The sequence below is a fragment of the Trachemys scripta genome, chromosome 12 (genome assembly GCF_013100865.1).
Source record: "Trachemys scripta elegans isolate TJP31775 chromosome 12, CAS_Tse_1.0, whole genome shotgun sequence".
Taxonomy (NCBI): domain Eukaryota; kingdom Metazoa; phylum Chordata; order Testudines; family Emydidae; genus Trachemys; species Trachemys scripta.
In genome coordinates this window covers 2,710,773-2,731,734 of record NC_048309.1, presented here as the reverse complement: position 1 = coordinate 2,731,734, position 20,962 = coordinate 2,710,773, and the positions used below count along the sequence as shown (strand labels likewise).

General features: G+C 42.7%; 1 protein-coding gene across 2 annotated transcripts in view; it reads left to right on the top strand.

The window, feature by feature from the left end:
• The window catches only part of CSNK2A1 (casein kinase 2 alpha 1), a 35,331-nt gene extending 19,514 nt beyond the window's left edge, over window positions 1–15,817 (top strand). For both annotated transcript variants that reach the window (XM_034787301.1, XM_034787302.1), the window contains exons 2-13: window positions 1,441–1,652; window positions 3,303–3,414; window positions 4,902–5,003; window positions 5,674–5,724; window positions 6,919–6,978; window positions 7,961–8,044; window positions 8,805–8,915; window positions 9,864–9,965; window positions 10,933–11,033; window positions 12,245–12,393; window positions 13,863–13,949; window positions 14,487–15,817. In XM_034787301.1, the coding sequence (XP_034643192.1) occupies window positions 1,552–1,652; window positions 3,303–3,414; window positions 4,902–5,003; window positions 5,674–5,724; window positions 6,919–6,978; window positions 7,961–8,044; window positions 8,805–8,915; window positions 9,864–9,965; window positions 10,933–11,033; window positions 12,245–12,393; window positions 13,863–13,949; window positions 14,487–14,602 (1,176 nt within the window). In that variant the 5' untranslated portion in view covers window positions 1,441–1,551 and the 3' untranslated portion in view covers window positions 14,603–15,817. The remainder of the gene's footprint in view (window positions 1–1,440; window positions 1,653–3,302; window positions 3,415–4,901; window positions 5,004–5,673; window positions 5,725–6,918; window positions 6,979–7,960; window positions 8,045–8,804; window positions 8,916–9,863; window positions 9,966–10,932; window positions 11,034–12,244; window positions 12,394–13,862; window positions 13,950–14,486) is intronic.
• Window positions 15,818–20,962: the final 5,145 nt, after the last annotated feature.

Genomic DNA, 20,962 nt, shown 5'->3' with positions numbered 1-20,962 from the left:
TATATGTGGTCATAAAAGCACATCTCCTGCATGTTAGTCTAGATAAAATGCTTGGATTTATGTCTGTTCTCAGTGGAGGAGATGGAGGAGATTACAGATGACAAGCACTGGGAAGCAGTAGAGAAGGATTTGTTTTACTGCAGGATTGCTGGCTGGGACACTAAGCATCAATATTTTTGTTCATTAACATAGCATCCACAGTGTTCTAGATGCTTTAGAGGTTAAAAAAAGCCACAATCTCTGCCCTGAGGAGTTTTCACTCTAGATGGTATAAAACTGTGTTGAATGATCAGTGAAATGTGCACAAGTCTTGACGTTCAGTGACTTTTTTCTTTGCTTTTTGCAGATTTAGGATTTGTTGGATGTGGAAAAATCAGTAGCAAACTATTTTAAATTAGGGTAGGGATCCCTTTGGGCAAGGGTTGTCTGCTCTTGGTTGAGTGGTTGTACTCGCAATAGCTGGGATAAGACAGACCGTGTTTACTAAATATATGCTGGGTAAGTCTCTCACCACTTTGAAATGCCCCATCAACAGAAGACCACTTTGAGATCTCTTGGGGCATTGGCAGAGGCCAAAGCAAGGAAGTGTTTCTAGACACCCAAAAGGTCTTTCATTTCTAAACTTTGCCTTTTTTTTAACAGTTTTCCCTGGTATTTTGGCTGTAGATGAAAAACTAATTTTCTGAACATAAAATAATTTTGGGATTAGACTGGAATCGGGTTGAAACTCTTGGGCTTGAGTTTAATAAAAAGCAAGCATAGGGACAAGGGAGAGTGAAAAGAAATGTATAAGCCTCTTTTCATGCATATTTGCACTACAAAGTAACGAAATCATAGGCTACTTTTGCCCGGATGCATTTATAGTTCTTAGACACACACGATTATAAGTAAAGATTGAAATATTTAAATATAAAATATTGATATTGTTTTTATAAAAAGTCTACTCCAGAAAACTTGTCAATCTGCCCATCATCCCCCTATATTGTGCAGCATCATTTATCACTGCATTACAAATAGGTGGTGTATTCCAGTCATATACGTCACCTTGTAATGTGGATATAGTAGATTGGGCTCTTCAACGCACGGTGACTTGGGCATTGTTTCTCTACTGGAGGGTTAAGGAGTTGGATGTTGTTGCTTTCAGAACATGGGTAAACTAGGAGTTTGTCTGCAGATTCAGACCACACTCATTGATTACCATTTGCAACCATTAAAGTTAGAAAACTTTTTTAAAAGTGAAATTTTTAATCTGCCAAAATGGATGGGGTAGTGCTCCTTCCCACTTACTCAGGGTGAGCAAGCAAATACGTTTTTCAAGCCCTGAGGAATGATCTCCGGCCCATGGCCAGTTTCCAGGTCTGCTGGACAGCTTGTAATGATTAACTTAAACATTTTAATATTGCCTTGAGATTTTAACCTTTGTTCGTTTTGTTTCTGTAGTTGGAAAAACCAAAGGCCCATCCAAGGCCTTCACCCTGTGTCCGGTTTTGAGCTCAGAGGCTACCAGAAATCTAAACACCTAATAGAACTCCACCTCGCAACCTGTCCGACATGTCAGGACCCGTGCCAAGCAGGGCCAGAGTTTACACTGACGTAAACACGCACAGACCCCGAGAGTACTGGGACTATGAGTCACATGTTGTCGAATGGGGGTAAGTGTCTGCACTTGGTATTGACTGTGCTGGGCAGGGGTTGGTCCTTGTTGGATCCGGCTGAGTGGTGTGTGGGAAGCTATCAGTTCGAGCACCTATAATGCTTAAGGTTTTTCTTGCGCTTTGCCAGTATTCTAGTAAGAATGATGTACGTTAGGGTTGTAAGGTTTATCATCAATTGTAGAAATAGCACAGTGCCCCTTCACGGTGTCTGAAAGGTTTTCTTGTGTCACTATTTTAAAACCACAACAGTATAAGAAAACTTTGAGCAGCTCCCTCCTTCCTTTAGTCTAGTTGCTTTTCAATGGTGATGGAGAAACTAAGATCTTAGCTCTGGGTGAATAATTTGAAAAGATGTCAAGGTACCTCTGTAAACTGGGTGATAATGGAAGAGACTTTTTTTTTAGTGTCTCTATGTATATCACTTTGTAACAATCTCATTGCTCAGCTCTCTGCAAGGGGCTGGAGAAGTTTTGTACATTTAATTCAAAGGAATGGAGTGTTTAAATTGAGCTTAGAACTAAAACCTCCCAAGATTCAGACCGCATTGGTGCCAGCTGACATTGCAGCATTTCTGCTTTTATATAGCAGCGTCTGGGCTGTGTAGGCCCTTCCTGTGCCTGACTCTGAAATGGACGTTGTCTTCTGAGCATAAGCAGTGCCCCAGACTCAGTCCATTTTAAACAGGTTTTATAGCTCTTTTGGTGCTGTCTCCCTTAGTAATTTTAATTGATGTTAACAGTCTGTTAAATTTTTGTGATGTGCGTGGAAGTCATACACATCAAGTCTGTGCTGGAAGGACCAAACAAACGTCGTGGGATGGTCTCAACTGCAACACACCATTTTTCCCAGCCCTTCACTCAAGGGAAAAGATTGGATACTGGGCTTATCTTGTCGCTTGTTGGAGGAAAAACACCTTAACTGATTACTCTCATTATAGTTAGTATGGCAACACCCATTTTTTCATGTCCTCGTGTGTATATATATCTTCCTACTGTATTTTCCACTGCATGCATCCGGTGAAGTGGGTTTTAGCCCACAAAAGCTTATGCTCAAATAAATGTGTTAGTCTCTAAGGTGCCACAAGGACTCCTCGTGCTTTTTGCTGATCAGTTCACGTGAACTTGGTTCTTGTGACATCCCAGGGAATAAATCCCCTATCCAAGAAAAGATGCAAAACAGGCAGTGACAATGAAAAGTTTCCTACACTCCTCTCCCAATGTTCTTCAGCCCTGAACAGGAGGGTTCACCTCTCTGTGTGAGGGTAGCTGTCTACATGGTCCCTTCAGTCCTTGACCTCTCTTGATGAGAATGCTTCAAGGTCTCCATGTATGAAGGTGGGTTTTTTTGTGAACTCCTGTTGAGGAGGAACTACATGGAGACCAGATCATTACAAATAGGCAATTATCAAATGGCAGCTACTCTTGGTCATTACTCACCTGGGTTGGATTTGTATTGAGATGGAAAGGTGAGGTTCCACGTTTTTCTAAAATAAGAGGAAGACTGATAGAGAGAGGAGTCCAGGCAGCCATACTGCCTAGCTTTTATAGAAGACTAGGCAGACAGCTGATGTTTGTAGAGGGACAATTTTGTGAATGAAAAAGGACTGACTGAGCTCTTTGGGGACTCTGTGCCTTTATCTCTCCACAGAAATCAAGATGACTACCAGCTAGTTCGGAAATTAGGCCGGGGCAAATACAGCGAAGTGTTTGAAGCCATCAACATCACAAATAATGAAAAAGTAGTAGTTAAAATCCTCAAGGTGAGCAAGGGATCATGTGGAAGATGGAAATCTGTCCCTGGGGTATTTAGGTGGATATAAAGTGCAAGGCTTTGGCATAGAACATCTGAGTCTCCTGAAAGAATTCTGTTATGGGAAATGTCACTCAGTGGCACTTGGAACCCCTTTGAGGTTCCTGTTACTTAGCACTATTCTCAGTCCATCCGTGCAAGCCCCATGCTTGCTTACCATGTCAAATCTGTCTATAGGAAATTTCTGCTTGTAGTAGCATCTCCTTCTGTGCTTATCCATCCTTCCAAGGTGCTACTCTATATCACGGTGTGCTGCCATGGTTTTCTCCGCACTGCATTAGGAAACTAGGTTTTCTTTGAGATTAATGCCAGTACACCAGACATTAGCTTTTAGAGCTGAGCTCATAACCTGTTGACACCAAAGGGATGATTAGAAAATTCTTTTGCCCTGTGTGAAGCCATGAGCTCCCTCCCCCATGAGCACTCTGCTCCTTAAGAACAGAGAGGCAAAACACCCAAGAGTCCAGCTGGAATTGTTCCTCTTTAAGGCCACGGATTAGCTAAACCAGGGGTCGGCAACCTTTCAGAAGTGGTGTGCCAAGTCTTCATTTAGTCATTGTAATTTAAGGTTTCGCGTGCCAGTAATACATTTTAACGATTTTAGAAGGTCTCTTTCTATAAGTCTATAATATATAACTAAACTATTGTTGTATGTAAAGTAAATAAGGTTTTTAAAATGTTTAAGAAGCTTCATTTAAAATTAAATTAAAATGCAGAGCCCCCCGGACCGGTGGCCAGGACCGGTGGCCAGGACCCGGGCAGTATGAGTGCCACTGAAAATCAGTTCGTGTGCTGCAGGTTGCCTACCCCTGAGCTAAACTTTAGTGACTACTAACCTTAGAGCGTTGCTTTTCTGCTCTACAGAATGTCACCATAGTTAAGATTTACATCTAAAATGCAGACTCAAGAGGTAGGCTCTCAATTGCTAACTGCTAAAGACTCTGGCATGTTGTCTCTGGCTAATAAAAGGTCACTAGCACTGGAACGCACACATCTTGCAGCCTTAATTGGTGAACAGTTGTAATCCAGAGTTTCTCAAACTGGTTGTATTGCTGGTGTTCCACTCAGAGCTTGCTGGTCACATGGTGCTACTTCTCATTTCCAGCTGTCTGATCATATAGATAGTATCAGGATCATTTTGTATTTTTGGCTACCTTTCCAGGTAATAAGTGGCTTTAGCTGTTGCTCTCACCAGGTGGTTGTACAACTGAGAGTGGAAGGAGAGATGGTCTATTATCACAAATGTTTGAGACTCCCCTCCTTCTAATGCATGCAAAATCAGATAATGAAACTGGAAAGTTTGGCTTTTTAACCTAATTCCGTAAAGGCTCTGACAGCCACTTTTAAGAGAGAGACAGATGCCGAGTTGCAACTTTTCCATTAGTCTTACTCACTGGAATGTTTTATTTTACCAATGCTTTGGGTTTTTTCCTTCAGCCGGTAAAAAAGAAGAAAATCAAGCGTGAAATCAAGATCTTAGAAAACTTGCGAGGTGGTCCCAATATAATCACCCTTGCAGATATAGTAAAAGACCCTGTGGTGAGTATAAACGGCTTAGGGATGGTGCTCAAATTCCTGGGTTTGACTTCAGTGTTGACCTGTCCTCACTCTGCTTTCTCCTCTGCTCTGAAATCCTGTCTTTAAATTGTTTAATCAGATCAGCCTTCTAATCAGTTTAGCTTCTTTCAGAGGGCCCTACCCCATCCAGAGACCATTTCTTAGGCTTTGTCTACATTTAAAACACTAACAGCGGCACAGCTGCAGTGCTTCAGCGTAGACACTCGCTACAGCAACAGGAGGGGTAGCTATGTTGACAGACGAATTCTTCCATCAACCTAGCGCTACCTATCCTGGGGGACATAGCTCTATCTCTCGGGGGTATGGATTTTTCACACCCCCGAGAGGCACAGCTATACCGATGTAAGTTTTCAGTGTAAACCGGGCCTTACCCTTCTAGCGTAAGGGGCAGTAACACGGAACTGAAATGTGGGAATTCATTCTGCAAACACAGGGCCAGTGCAAAGTAGTGCTGGCTTCAGCTCTGCCATCAATTTGTGAATCCCAGGAAACAACTGAAGCATGTCAATTGTCCAAGGAGGGAGGGATTTTAGTGGTAACCATAGAAAATCACCAGATTCATTCATAACCGTGTACAAAGATTGCTTATCAAAGATATAACATAGCTAAATACTTCTTTCTCTCTTCTTAGTCCCGGACCCCTGCTTTGGTTTTTGAACATGTAAACAACACAGACTTTAAGGTACAGTTTGAGATATCTGCTTGTAATTGTGTTCTTTTCCATTTGAAAGCCACCTCCCTTAACTTTTATTTATGGAGAGGGGGGACTAATACCGTTGTCTTGGGCAGGTAATTCAATCGCTGTTTCCTTTTGGCATGTTAGCCCGACATTAAAGGGGGCAGAGGGCAGAGGTTTGTAACTTGCTCATTCATTATGACTCAGTAGTAGAACACTTAATAGAATCCAGGAATCCCGAGTCCCATACTGTTAAATACTTCCTGTGCATCAGGTGAATCTCCCCAACATTCATTGCCCTGGTCACTTTCCAATTTTGAGATGTGAAAATGCATGTTACTGTGGCTTCAGTTCTGTGGAGAGAGAGTTAAGTGCTGCTTCCCCCTACCTCTTTTGACATCCCTCTGGAGTTATTTACCCCTTCACGTAACACAAGAACCAGGGGTCACTCAAAGAAATCAATAAATAGCAGGTTTAAAACAAACATAAAGGAAGTACTTCTTCACACAATGCACAGTCATCCTGTGGAACTTGTTGCCAAGAGACTTTGTGAAAGCCAGAAGTTAACGGGGTTCCGTGAAGAATTAGATAGGTTCATGGAGGACAGGTCCATCAATGGATATTCAACAAGATGGTCAATGATGCAACTCCTGCTCTGGGTGTCCCTAAACCTCTGATTGCCAGACGCTGGGACTGGACGACAGGGGATGGATCAGTCAATAATTGCCATGGTCTGTTTATTCCCTCTGAAGCATTTAGCACTAACCACTGTCAGAAAACAGGATCCTGGGCTAGATGGATGATTGGCTGACCCAGTGTAGCCACTCTTTTGTTAACACCATCTGGAATAGTTGTCTTAATTCTGCGGAAATCTTCAGCCTCTGAGAGCCAGCCTGCAGGCCATTGCTTTTTATGACCCTGCATTCGAGGATTGAGGGTGTCTGTGGGAAATGAAATCAGAACTGTACTTCTTGGAAGTGAGCTTTACATTGGCCAAAATTAGAGGGGAATGATACAGCTGAATTATGGGAGGAAGGGGGCAGTGCTGAGTGCCTGGTGGATTGGGGAAATGTTGCTACTGCCATGAATGCAGCTGGAAAAACATAGCTGCAGGGAACCTGGTTGTTTTAGTCTGTATTGGCATGGATGTGATTTCCTGCTTTGTTCTTAACACTGAAGTGATGTCTTTGTCTCCCACAGCAATTGTACCAGACATTAACAGACTATGATATTAGGTTCTACATGTATGAGATTTTGAAGGTAAGTGGATGTTCTCCAGTTCATTGATTTTTATCCGTTTTGTGTGGATCTGGGATTTGCCCCCAATACAGTCCTACAGTGGCTGGAGTGACTAGTCAGTGATAGAAAACAAATGCAGGTGGGAGAAGGATCAGGTCTCTGAATGACAGAAGTGAGAGGGCTAATATCAAGTTTACAGGAACTGGCCTGCCTTGTTCCCACACATTCTAGCCCTGCTGGGTATAGATGGGCTGCTGCCTTTGAATTTTTGGGTACATTGAGAAAAGTAGAAATACTAAATCAGATGTGCGTGTACAGCCTGAGAAAGGGGAAAACTTGGATTAGAAGCTATGATGTGCTGTCTTCCTGCCTTAATGTAGTCTGTGAACTGAGTGCATTTGCAGCACAAAATCCCCTTTCTTACCCAAATGGGGGTGTCCCTTTTTCCCCCTTCATCAGAGTTTGAAGGAAGCAAGACCTGTGTGGTCCATGGTGCCTTATAGCTCTGCTTTTACGGACGTTATTGAAATTCCACTTACATTAGGAGCATCTGAGGTGAAGCTAGAAGCATTGCTCTCCCCAAAACATATTGTTGGGCCTACTCTTGGGGAGAAGGTATTGAAAAGCAAGTTCTATAGGTTTTCTTTTCTGAGTAGAACAGACCTCGGATGATACTCAGATCTGCTGTGTGGTGAGATTGGGGTGTGCATGAAAACACTTCCCCACCTGCTGGGTTTGCAGAAAGCCATATCGTAACCAGTATTAACTTTACAATGGTTCGGTTCGTAAAGCTGTCGGAAGTAGGGCAGTTCTCTATTTTTGGAATCCCTCCTCATACAGCTTCCTCCTTTCCTATGCATGGGAGCCTTGTCAAGGGAGTAGATCTCAAGGAACACCAAATGGTGTCGTTCCTTTGTGACCCCTGCTTGGGTCAGAGTGGGTGCACAAGAAAGCTGCTAACCTGTGTTGAATGACTTCTTCCTTTCCTCTGTTCTATACACAGGCTTTAGATTACTGTCATAGCATGGGGATCATGCACAGAGATGTCAAACCCCACAACGTCATGATTGACCATGAGCACAGAAAGGTAAGGAGCAGAATGCTGGGTGGGTTTCACTTTTTTTTCTTCAGAGCTACAGCACCTCCACTATGCCATCGCTGCGCTGTGGTGCTGCCAGAGATCAAGGCTTAAAGTGGCAGCTTTTCTATCATGTGAATATTTCTAAAATGAAAATCTGTAAAGAGCCTTTAACTAAATAGCTACAGTTAAACTTTATACAGAATTACAACTGTTTAACTGACGGCTCTTCCTCACATGTTGTAGTTCATACTGTAACATGTATAGCTAGGGGTGATTACGTGTACATGCATTCAGAGGTGATTCCTCTGTGTGGTTGGAATGTGGCCACTGCTTTGACTTGCAAGTCTAGCTATGCTAGTGACTATAATGTGGTTCCTTTGTCCCTCAAAAACTGATCTTGTATGAGACATCCCCACCCTGTTAACCCAGACAGAAGCAGCGTGTGCTAAGAAATTTCCTTCCTACTACGTTAGATCTTGGAACTGAAATGCAATGCTCTGACTTGCTCAGATAGTCTCAAATGTGTGGGGGGGGGTTTGATTAAGTATTTCCAGCACAAAGATAGAGGGGTAGCAGTGTCGAGTTGAGACTAATCCTCTACCAAGAATCAACACAAATGTTCATGATCTCACTTCTAGCGGATTAAAAAGACCCAATTTAGTCTAAAATTTCACCAAATTAAAATTTTCTGAGACATGGTGTCTAAAGTAATTGGAGAGCCAAGGCCCAGACCAGGCCTTCTTACCTCTTCCTCTTCCATTTCTAGCTGAGGCTAATAGACTGGGGTCTGGCTGAATTCTATCATCCTGGCCAGGAGTACAATGTCAGAGTGGCTTCCCGATACTTCAAAGGACCTGAACTCCTTGTAGATTATCAGGTAAGAATCACAAGTGAGGTTCAGACCAAAGTTGCTTAACTTTGGCTTATGCAGAAGCCCAATACCATACCAGAGTAGGAGACTAAAGGAACTAGAACATCTGAAGACTTGGCAGAATTCAAGAACCTTGGAGGACCTGTCCTCCAATGCAGGAAAAAAAAGGAGCAGAGGGTATTCAGCACCAGTATACTGGAGAGACTAATGTTTCTAAGAGGCTCTAGAGAAGAGCCAAAAAACTTACAGGCCTGCTTCCTTGATTTCAGAAGCAAGGGAAGATAAGGGGACCAGCCTTGTACTAAGGAAGAGCATACAAAGAATTGAACTGGACCCATGTTTACACTCAGGGTAACTAAATGTATGGCATAAATTACTAAATGGAGCCATTAAAATCCTAAAAAAAAAGGTTATTGCTGTAGTTCATTTTAGCTACAGGCTGTTTCCATTGTGGAGGGTTACAAACTGCGTGCTGGGGATGGAAGGATGTTACTGACTGACCAAGGGGCCCAGCACTCCCAGATTCTGTTCTGGTTCAGGGCCAAGCCAACTTCTCACCTGCCAATTTTTCCTAGGGGAGAAACAACCTGTTTCTATTCTTTCTTGCTTACCCCACATTACTTCTCTGGCGACACAACCTGCCAATTGATCAGTTCCATAATATCAACTTCCAGTGAATGTAACAAGGTGTGTGAGGGCTGCAGTTCCATCAAGATACAAAGATGGAGCTGAGGACAACTGCCACTGTTTTTAAGTTCCCAGAGCCCAGTTTGAGCAACTGGAATTTTAGAGCCAAACAAGGTTTTTTAGGATCGTATTGTGTGAGCACGTTTCATTCTTTATTCCTAACATCATCTGGCCTATATATCATTTGGACAACACTCTCTTTAGCATTGGAGTCACTTAAGAAGTTAGCTTGCCAGAAGGAGTGAATTGTGTCTTTGCTTTTTCCAGATGTATGATTATAGTCTGGATATGTGGAGCTTGGGTTGCATGTTGGCCAGTATGATCTTCCGAAAGGAGCCATTTTTCCATGGCCACGACAATTATGATCAGGTGAGTTTGGCAGGTGCAATCCCCATGGTCCAGATTTCTGGTTTGCATTTCCAGCCATCACAAGGGGCTGAAGAATTAGCATTTATCATCACTATTTTTCTCAATCTGAAGCCATGTTTTAGTCTCTATTCAATGTGTAACATTTATCTACTGATTCAATGGAAACGTATGGATAGAAGGAACAGTACATCATTTGAGCCCTGTCTCAGCTGGTGTATCTGAAGATATTTGTTCTCAAGAGCGATGGTTCTATTTAGCATAGTAGACCGTGTGTTTCAGAACAGCAGCATGAACCAGTAACATTATATGAAAAGCCTTTCCTGATACCAATCTTCAGTCTTGCTCTCAGACTTACCCAGCATCTTCATGGTTTCTCTTATTCAATAAAGTGACTGACTTCACACCAGGTTCATTATTTATCCCCTTTTGGTACTTATGCACCAGAATTATATAGGTTCTAGGACCATGGGCCAAAACTTTCAAATGGAACATGTCTAAAAGTAAGCCCTTAATCCCCATGGATTTAGGTGCCTAAACTGATATGTGACGTTAAAGAATGTTGGCCTTCTTGTTCAGACCTTCATTCCCGAGCCCTCTAAGATAGTGTATTGCCCTTCAGTGGCTCATTCTGGGGCTTCTGCCTTTTCCCTGGCTTTATTCTTGCCTTCCCACACAGTTGCTATTTTGGGACTTTTCCTCTACAAATTGAATTAGAATATTGCATGCCCTCCTCTAATAGACTGACATGACTGACCAGAAGAACTGAATATCGGTAAGGGCATGTTTGCCGTATTTGTGATTCTACGCGGTCTGGGGAGTAGGAGCCACAAGACCACCCCTGAACATGGATTCAGTGTTCTGGAATAGCACTTCAGTGCTCATAAGGGGATATACTGTTACTTTCATGATGGTTGTATCACATCCTTCTTCCCCCTTCATAGCAGTTTCTTTTGTTGTTTGATACCAGTTGGTGAGGATAGCCAAGGTGCTGGGGACAGAAGATCTATATGACTACATAGACAAATACAACATTGAGCTGGATCCACGCTTCAATGACATCTTGGGCAGGTGAGCCTGGAACCTTTAAGATCAACCCAAAATCTTTGAGCGGGTAGACTAATGCTCTGGCAGCAGTGCTGTGTCTGGACACAGACCACTGTCTAGGAAGAAAGCAGCGGTAGGGCTCCTAAAACTAACCTGGTTCTTGTGTGATATCAATCCAGTAGAGCAGTGCTGCCTTGAAAAGAATCCTGTCTCTGCAGATGTGGCTAAGGACAGATGCTGACAGATTCTGGGAGATCTTGTAGGCAATAAATGTACAGTTGGAGTTAGTGACTAGGCAGATGCTACCACTCTTCTTCAGGGGAATTTGATGAGGTAGCTGTTGACTTTGTTATAACAAATCAATCACTGTTTAGGAGGAGGTAGATTTTTCTAGTACAGTGATCGTTTTCAATGGTGACATCCACCAAAACCATCTTGGGGGAGGTGGAGTAGGGAGAGAGAGAGCTTGTCTACACTACCGGCCAGATCGACGTGCAGCGATCCAGCGGGGGTCGATTTATCGTGGCTAGTATAGACAGAGTAAATCGACCGCCAATCGCACTAGCGTCGACTCCGGTACTCCAGCTCAATGAGAAGCGCAAGGGGAATCAATGGGAGAGCGTCTCCCGTCGACACACCGCAGTAAGTAGATCTAAGTACGTCGACTTCAGCTACGTTATTCACATAGCTGACGTTGCATAACTCAGGCCTGGTCTACGCTGGAGGGGTGGGGATTGATTGATCTAAGTTACGCAACTTCAGCTACGTGAATAACGTAGCTGAAGTCGACGTACTTAGATCTACTTACCACAGCGAAGACACTGCAGTAAGTCGATGGGAGACCGCTCGGCTGGATCGATCACTGCCCATCAATCCAGCGCGTAATGTAGACAAGCCCTTAGATCAATTTTTTCCCCCCTCTTCTCCTCCCCCCCCCCCCTTCCTCCCCCCCCCCCCAATAGTGTAGACCAGCCCGAAGTGTGGGCTGGGAGTTAATTTCACAACCTGAAGAGTGCTGTAAGAAGTCGCATTGACTACTGTGCCACCAAGAGGTGGCATGATGTACTTCAACTTATAATCTGCAGTACAATTTTGATCATATTTGCTGCCACATTAAATAGTGACTGTATCTCTTGTGGCATACACCTGGCCAACAGGCCCTGTTTAAAAGAGGAAAAGCCATATTCAACAGTGGAGTTGCAGACACCGCTCATTTGACTTTCCTCACTCTACAGGCACTCCCGTAAGCGATGGGAGCGCTTTGTTCACAGTGAGAACCAACACTTGGTGAGCCCAGAAGCTCTGGATTTCTTAGACAAATTGCTGCGGTATGATCACCAGTCACGACTCACAGCAAGAGAAGCCATGGAACACCCCTACTTCTGTAAGTATAAACCTTCTCATGTTTTGCTACTGTTTGAGCTGCTGGTTCTATTGGTTAATGATGATGGAGATGGGGCAAGTGGCTGTAAACTGAGCCTTGTCTCTCCAGACACTTGGATAGGATCTGAGAGATTTTGCTTCTGATGTTGGTAGATGGGGTAGTCCATTACACCTAAGCCAGCCTGGACTTGCCCTTCTGGGAAGGGAAGGCACTCCCAGGAGGGAGAATGAGTTGTGGTATATGGTATTGCCAAACCAGTCAATCAGCTGCCTTTTTAATGAAGACACTTAGTGGTGTTGCTTTGGTGATAATTGTAGCACAGATGCCTGATTTCTGATCTATCTCCCGTGTTTTAATAAAAACCAAATGAATAGTACCTCATCCCATTTTGTTGTTTAATGTGTAACTGAATGAATAACTTGTTTTAGTTTTTGCCTATATTTTGTTTGATAGTATGGCAAAATTCTCACACATTTGTTCAAACTTATTTGCGATTTCTTCAACAAATAATTCTTGGTCTGCAGATTTTTTTGTGAATAGTTGCAAAAATGTTAAATCTGATTATTTGCTTAGTAACACTCGTCACGTTGTTTCCTTGGTCCCTGATTGACTCATACCATTAACCAACACAGCCTACAGTGAACATTTTGCAACTTAATACACAACTCGGTTTGCTTTTGGCAAATGCTAAGAGCTAAAAAATTGATTTTCCTGGTGATTAGCAATTGTAAAGCTTGAGTGCTAGAACTTCCATGAAGAGCAAATGCAAAAGACGTCTAGAAAGAGTTGAAGAGAATTTTATTCCAAATATGAACCAGTATCTGCAGAAAAATGGGTTCAAGATTTGCTCAGCTGTAGCTCAGCAGAACCAGGGGAACATTTATGGTTCCTTGCGCTGCTGCTGCTGCAGGCTCCGGGTCTTTTATCATCAGCCCTGGCTGTGGCACGGTCTGTCTGCAGCTGGGAAGAAAAGGGGCAGTTAATGAAACAGAGGCTTTTTATGAAAGATAAAGACCTAAAAAGTCATTGTCACCCCCGAAGTTATAGTATTATGTTAAACCCTCAATACACTGAACAGCTTAGGGTTGTATTTGGAAATTATCTGTTAATTTGGGATAAATCTTGGTCTCTGGTCCACTAAACTCACTTTCAGAGATCATCTTTATTACAAGTCAAGTCACTTAGTCTTTCCTTCCCAAACTAACTTTGGATACATTTCCCTCAGCTTCCTTTTATGATGTCAGGCACACCCACTGAGACTAGTGCTGCATTAGTGCAGCTTAGCAGTGATCAAATGCAACCCTCATACACCTGTGTGCATTTCCTGATGAAGTCAGAGGGCAGAATTTGACACTTCATATACAAATGCTTGGTACATACTTATACCGCAGTTAGCAGTGCATATACAGGTCTTGTGCTTCTGAGATGCTGTCGGGCAGAACAAAACCTAACCCCTCATATGTTGTTAGATCCCATTGTGAAGGACCAGGCTCGGATGGGTTCATCCAGCATGCCAGGTGGCAGCACTCCTGTCAGCAGTGCAAGTATGATGTCAGGTCAGTTCCTTCTTGGTAATTGCTGTAAAACTTCCTGTACAACAGCGAGATGGGAGGTGAGGAAAGCAATCAGGACTAGTGAATTCTGCAGGCAAAGCTGCTAGCCGTCAGCCCCAGGGTATGACCTATGTAAAGGGGGCTACAAACGAGTTGGGGATGAAATAGGAGGAAAGATTGGGTATGGCTTCACTAACCTGCCATGGTCCCTGCTTGTTTCACAGGGAAGTGCTCTATTGTTTTGAATGCCTTTGGGGCAGGGTTGAAAGATGTCGAGAGGGGAAGATAGTACTTATCCAGAGTCACGTGGCTGCTCCCAAGAGGAGATGTGTACAAACATGATTCTCCCCCCACCCTTTGAGACCAATGGTGATGGTTTAGAGGCCAATGAAAGCTCTAGTTCTTTAGAACGTAGTGGCATTTTGCTATACTCCCACTAAAGTGGCCTCCCAAAGTAGCTGGCCTTGAGAAGCATATTGGGTTGCCTCAGGTATGATGTGCCATCCCTGCTCTAATTCATGCTGAACTGTCTTGTTTCAGGGATCTCTTCAGTGCCAACACCTTCGCCCCTTGGACCTCTAGCAGGCTCACCCGTGATTTCTGCCACCAATACTCTGGGGATGCCGGTTCCAGCTGCTGCAGGCGCTCAGCAGTAGTGATGGGTTTTGTCTCCGATGCCTGAGCTGAGTCAGGTGGGGAAGAGGTTCCCCCTCTACCTCTCCCCAGGCGGCAGCTTGCACCTGGCAGGGGAAGGGAGGGGATGGAACACTTTGGAGGCACCGTGTCTGAACAGTTGCTTGTGGATTTATAGTAGTTCAGTCATTATATAAAAAAATTATTATAGGCTGATTTTTTTTTTCTCTTTTTTTTTTACTTGAACTTTTCGTAACTCAGGGGAATCCCTGAAAATACTGCAGATGGAATATTTCTCGGACAATTTTTTTTCCCAGACTCCGCATCACTTGAGAACAAAGATGAACCAACTACATTTCCAGGCTGTTGTATCCTGCTGGAAATCTCTTCTCTTCATAGTCCCACCATTACTCCTCCACCAGCTCACAACTTGGGGGGATTGTCTTGTTCTTTTCTCTGGAGTCTTCCAGACCAAGTCTTCACAAGGCAGTGGGAGGGGGATTCTTAAAGTACCAGTCACTTTAACACCATATTCTGCATATGACTCAACTGGGGTACATTGAGGAGACAACTTCAGTTTGTAGAGATGGTAAAAACTTATAAGAAATAAGCGCAGATAAGGCCTAAAACCCTATTCTGTCCTGTATGAATCATGTCTCTCTAGGAGCTAACCAGAGCGCTGACTCTCTCCCTTGCATGTAATTTTAGTCTTAAAGCATAAAGTTACTGATCCAGTTGACGTTCTTGCCATCTGCTGTTGAAGGTGCTCCAGTAGGGTAAGCTGTACTCTAATCAGTACCTTTTCCACATAAGGTTCTTCCGGCCAATCCCTTGGCTGGGAATTCTGGAATTAATTTGTTACTGGGGATATTGTTTTTGTTTTTTTAAATTGTTTATACAGATTTCAAAATGGTGGCTACTTAAAGAGCTGGAAAATCAGACTGCGCCAAGTCACATATTGAGTCATCACCCACCACCCCCACCCTCATGTGCCATGTGGTGAGAATACTGGTTACCTCACAGTCTTGTAAATATGCACTGAGAGGAAGGAGCGAGTAGACTAATTTAAACTGAAATGGTAGACCTGTAATTGTGGACAGATATTACTATTGATGACAAAGCACCCTTGTTACAGCCTTGCTACCCTTTGCTGTGTATATATACTTTGTCCTTCATATGTGAAAGATCCAGTGTTGGAATTCTTTGGTGTAAATAAACATTTGGTTTTATTTATCAAGGTTAGATTTAAGTTCCCTGTGTAAAGGTCTCACTGGGTTGGTGTCGCACACTTTTACACAGGAGTGGCCTGCAGGCCTGCACGTATTGAGGGAGGCTGCTTTCCTATTCATATGCACCTTTGTACGATCTGTTGTAGTGAGCAGTGCAAAGAAGCCTTATAGAAGCATCACAAGCCAAAGTATCCCCTGGGATAAGGATCTTTTGCCATAGAACTCCTTTTGTTTCTCAACCAGGCTGGGATTTGTGGGAGGGAAACAATTCCCAGCTTTTTGTGCATTGCTGTTCACTGAAATCAAACCACTTAAACTTGTCAGGTGCTCCACCGGAGAGACTTTAAGCACAATGGCACCCATCACTTCTGGATCCTCGTTGTAATGCCGTTGCAGCAGCTGCTTGTTCTGGGCATTGAGTACTCTTCTAGTTCTTGCAACAAGTCCTGAAGCCCTGGCATTTCACCCCTGCTTGTTCTATAAGCACCTACCACTTTAATTTTGTGGGGGGGGTTTTCAACCATTATTTCCTTATTGCTTCAATTAATTCTGCAAAGTAAGGCAGTTGAGTGCATGGGCTGGATTAAATTGAGAGAAACTGGCCAGCATGGAACCCATAGTCCCCTTTCCATTAGGATCACCTAAATGGGAGATGAATTTTTAATGAGCACCAGGGTAGCTTTCTTCTCCATGATGTCATCCAGTGGAAATTTATTGTACTTAATCTTTTTATATCCTAGAATGATGTGAAAATCGGACCATGTTGACTGTTTCCTTGATGTGCAGTAGCTAAAAGCACCAAGTATGGCAAAGATATCACTTGTGGTTTGTTTGCACTAGGTCGGGAGCTACACAGGACACTTAACCAATTTATTTTTTTTGTAAATGAGGAAGGAGGACTGTAAATCAAAACAGTTGGCTCCTTCCTAGCTAGGAGAGCATCATTGTAGATAAGGCTGTATAATAAGGAAACCATAAACAGCTGAAGGTTCTTGTGCCCATCAAGCCTTGCAAAAGAAAGCAAGAAAACAAGATGAGAATGGAAGGACTCCGTCTGGAAGTGACACAAGCTCTTTATATAAAATGCTACATCAGATTCACTGCACAAGCACGCAACTAAATAGACTGGGATAGTGTGTCCAAGTGGTGATGGGAGGGCAAGGGTTTACAGATTGTAACAACTTCTGTGTTGTAGATTACCTCATCTGTATACCTTGTATTGGAACACTTGTTTCTCAGCAGTACTTGTCTCTGCATTGTTAAGTGGCAGGAAATCAAATGCCAATATATTAGTCCTGTTGGCAACTAACCTTCAAGGTCTTTTTTTTTTTTTTAAAGGTTTTTTATCTTGTTTGAAGTGGCCCTTTTTTTTGTTGAAGTTAGACTTTCTTTTCTCGATTTATTGGTTGTAATTGTATTGTAATTGTTCTAACTAAACTTAACCATGCTGGGAAGAAGTTGTGCCATGGAGGTCTTTAATTTTTTTTAATAAAAACATTGAAACAAAATCACCACCACAGAGTGAGCAGTACAGTAACCTGCAGCTAGTTGCACATGCATACTAAATTGCTTTGATTTTACACAAATTACATTGGTGTCTTCCAAAAAAGGAAATAAAGATGAAATGTTATTGTATCCATTCTAATACTGCGGAAACTTGTGCCCTGCTCAGACAGTACTTTTTCATCTTCTGTACCTGTGCCACTTTGTGCCTTGTTTTTTTCCAAGCTCACACAAGCAAGCAGGTCCTGGCTTGTCAGAGCTTGGATGGAGGCCTCCACAGAGCATCTAAGTGCTGCAGGAAGTGGTGATTTGGCGGGTGCATTCTTTCCTCTGAGCCGGTCTCTGTGGCGATTAGGGGCACACTATTGCTGGCAACACTGTCACTTGGGTGAAGGATGAAAACAATGTCCTGGTCATTTGTGGTCACTAAAAACCTTACGTTGGTCTTCGAAAGTATTCGATTTTGTGTAGGAGAGTGGGGATAATTCGAGTAATTCTATTTCCACCCAAATTGCCCCTGCGGTTTGAGCCGGGTTAAGGCAGTGACTCTCCAATTCTGGAATTGAGTGTGTGGAGCCCTTCCTCTGAATCCATGGAATGAAATTTCAGGAACACAAGCAATGTGATGGAGGATATGTAGTTAACTGAAAAGGGATCTTTGTCTTGCAAAGCAAATGTTGAGTTTCTGGTGATCTGGTATTGAATTCCTGGCCTAAACTACTGGTGTGCTGCTAAAGAGTTACAACCCAGAGCTGGCTGCATTTAAATGGCAAGTGATGCAATCTCAGTTTGTCTTTAACACCAAGAAGCCCCAGTGAGGATCAGGGCCTCCGTGTGCCAGAAGCTGTACAAATACACACTGGAGAAATCCATACCTGCAAGAACTCCCTTTTGTAAAGTGGTGTTAGTGGATGAGGTGCTATGTAAATGCATGATACACCTCTACCCCCATATAACACAAATTCAGATATAACGCATTAAAGCAGCGCTCCGGGGGGCGGGGCTGCACACTCCAGAGGATCAAAGCAAGTTCAATATAACGTGGTTTCACCTAGAACGCGGTAAGATTTTTTGGCTCCCGAGGACAGCGTTGTATCAGGGTAGAGGTGTACTATTAAACCGGGCCTGAAATGGAGGGGAAATGTGAGAAGGGAGGAAAAAATTAAAGCAAATTAGAAGTAAAAAATTCCAGGGTGGCTGGCTAACTCTGCTATAGAAGATCTTAATACAACGAAGTGTGACATCTGTTTTGGTACAGTCTCATTGATGGTCAATTTGCTTATTTTCATCTTCGTTTGCACTGTAGAGGGGAGCCCTTCTGAGTGTCAGTTGATGGATTTGGCTTCTTTCTCTGTTACACAGGTTTCTCTGGGTCACCTTCTCTCTTTCCAGGTGGTGTCCATGTGGACTTTACTTGATGTGGAAGTCACGTTGGTGGCATCCTTAAAGGATGTCCTAAATGTGATCATCTTTGTCATCTTACCATATTTGATGCTTTAGGTTGGTTTGCTCTCCTTAGAACTTCTGATTTTGCAGAAACTCTTTCCAAGAAACTCTGAGCTTTCACAGGCATTTTCTTTGGAATGAAATAATCTTATCAATTTTCTTATAGATTTCCATGACTCTGCTCCATAAAGGACAGACCTGAAGCTGGTGTTAAATATTCGTATTTTTGTTGGTGTCAATCTGGCCATTTTTCCAAATCTCCAAGTTTATGAAAGTTGTTTGCTGCTTTTGATATTCATTGCTTGACATTTACCATGGTGTCACCCTCATTGCACATTCTTCCCTGGGAAGGTAACGTGACTTACTACTTTTACTTTGAATGCTTTGGGGACATTAGTAGTCATCTATTTTGTCTTCCTGTTAATGAACATACTTTTGTTGTGTATGCCAAAAGCACGGTGTTTTCTTCCATTAAATTATGTGTTGAACTAAGCAGGACGATGTCATGAAAAACAGTCATCCAATTGTGATTGATCATTTGCCCATAAAATTACTTGGTTGCCTTCTGCGGTTACTTTCCTCCTGACATAGCAAATGATGAATGGAAACAATAGGGGGGACAGAATACACCCTTGCCTTACTACAGTTGTTGCTGCAACCTATTGGCTATTGGCACCATCTCTGGCTGCATGTTCAGAATTATCATATAGAGCCTTAATTATTCAAATTGGTTTTGCTGGTATGCCATAGCATACATAATTTTGCAAAGGCTATTTCTGTGTGCAATCAAGAAAACTTATCACGAGATGCTTGCCACTCCATACTTTGTTCTGAGAATAACAATTATAGTCTGCGCATGATCTCAATGAAAGAATAACAAGCAGGTTAAGTTGGAGTTGTATTTGCTTCTTGATACATTCCAGGATGCATTATTTCCTAGGCACTGAGTAATGATTCCTCTCCAGCTATGGCAGTTGGTAAGGTCACCTCTCTTTGGCAATTTTACTAAAAGGCCTCTTTCAGTGGAATGGATTCTTTTCTTCTATCCATATTTTATTGAAAACCCCCAAGAAAATCTGTGGGCTGTTTCAACACTTGCTTTAAGTGTCTTTCCAGTAATATCCTCTCCTGGTGCTTTGCCATTTTTAAGATTAGTGATGGCTTTTCTAACATCCACTATAATATCTCCTAAACGGATACCAAACTCGGGCGGTAGGTCTTTGTCACAACTGTCTAGTAATTTTGCTTGGGCTTGGTCTGTTTAAAACAGCCTGAAAATGTTTTGCCTATCTTTCCCTTTGTTCTTCTGCACTAGAAGTCTTTTCTATTTGCATCTTTAAGAGGGCTTCCACTATTGTTAAAGTTTCCTTTGATATTTGATCCTTATACAAGGTTGTAAGGTCACTCTGGCTAGCATGGTCAGCCTCTTGACATGTTTTGACCTTATATATGCCCTTTTATCTCCTCTAATACTCTTTTTTTTTTTTTAAATCTTGCCGGGTAGAGCTCTGTCATTGTATTCCACTTGCTTATGTCTTCGTCTTAGCATTCAAGAGATTTTGCTTTAGCGTCTTTTCTACTTTTGCTAATCCATCCTTCCCTTTCTAGACTCTATTGCTGTTAGAAATGGCAAAGACAGTCCTAAGTAGTACGCTCTGATATCTTGCTGTAGAGCACGTCTTGATTTTCTTCAGTTGTCTCTACTACAATAAACTGAAGCCGGGTTTCAACAAACTGAACTGTACTTAATGTCTGGGTCTTTTAATAGTGTGCTGTTGATGTGCGGTCTTCTAACCTTCTTCATCCTTTTTAATGTGAGCTTCAATTTAACGATAGTAAGGTTATAGCTACTGCCCACATCTGTTCCTTTGTACATCTGCTAACAAATTAGAATGTCTTTTGAAATGCAGCTGTGATCTACCTCGTCCTTCATACTACCCTCTGGGGCTTTGTCACTTTATGAATTTCTTTGAGGGAATACTGTTCCTAATCACCAGGTTGTTAAATATGACTTTCTACTAATCATTCACCATTTCACTTCATCTCTGCACCTCTGCTGTACTTGCCTACAACTTAATCCAACCCATCATTGCTACGTCTAACCTGTGTTCAAATTATTCCTAGACACTACCGTTTTGGGATCTGGGTTAACACATGCTGTGACAAATCCTAAAAAGCATAGTCTTCCTTCTCTGGATAGGTATT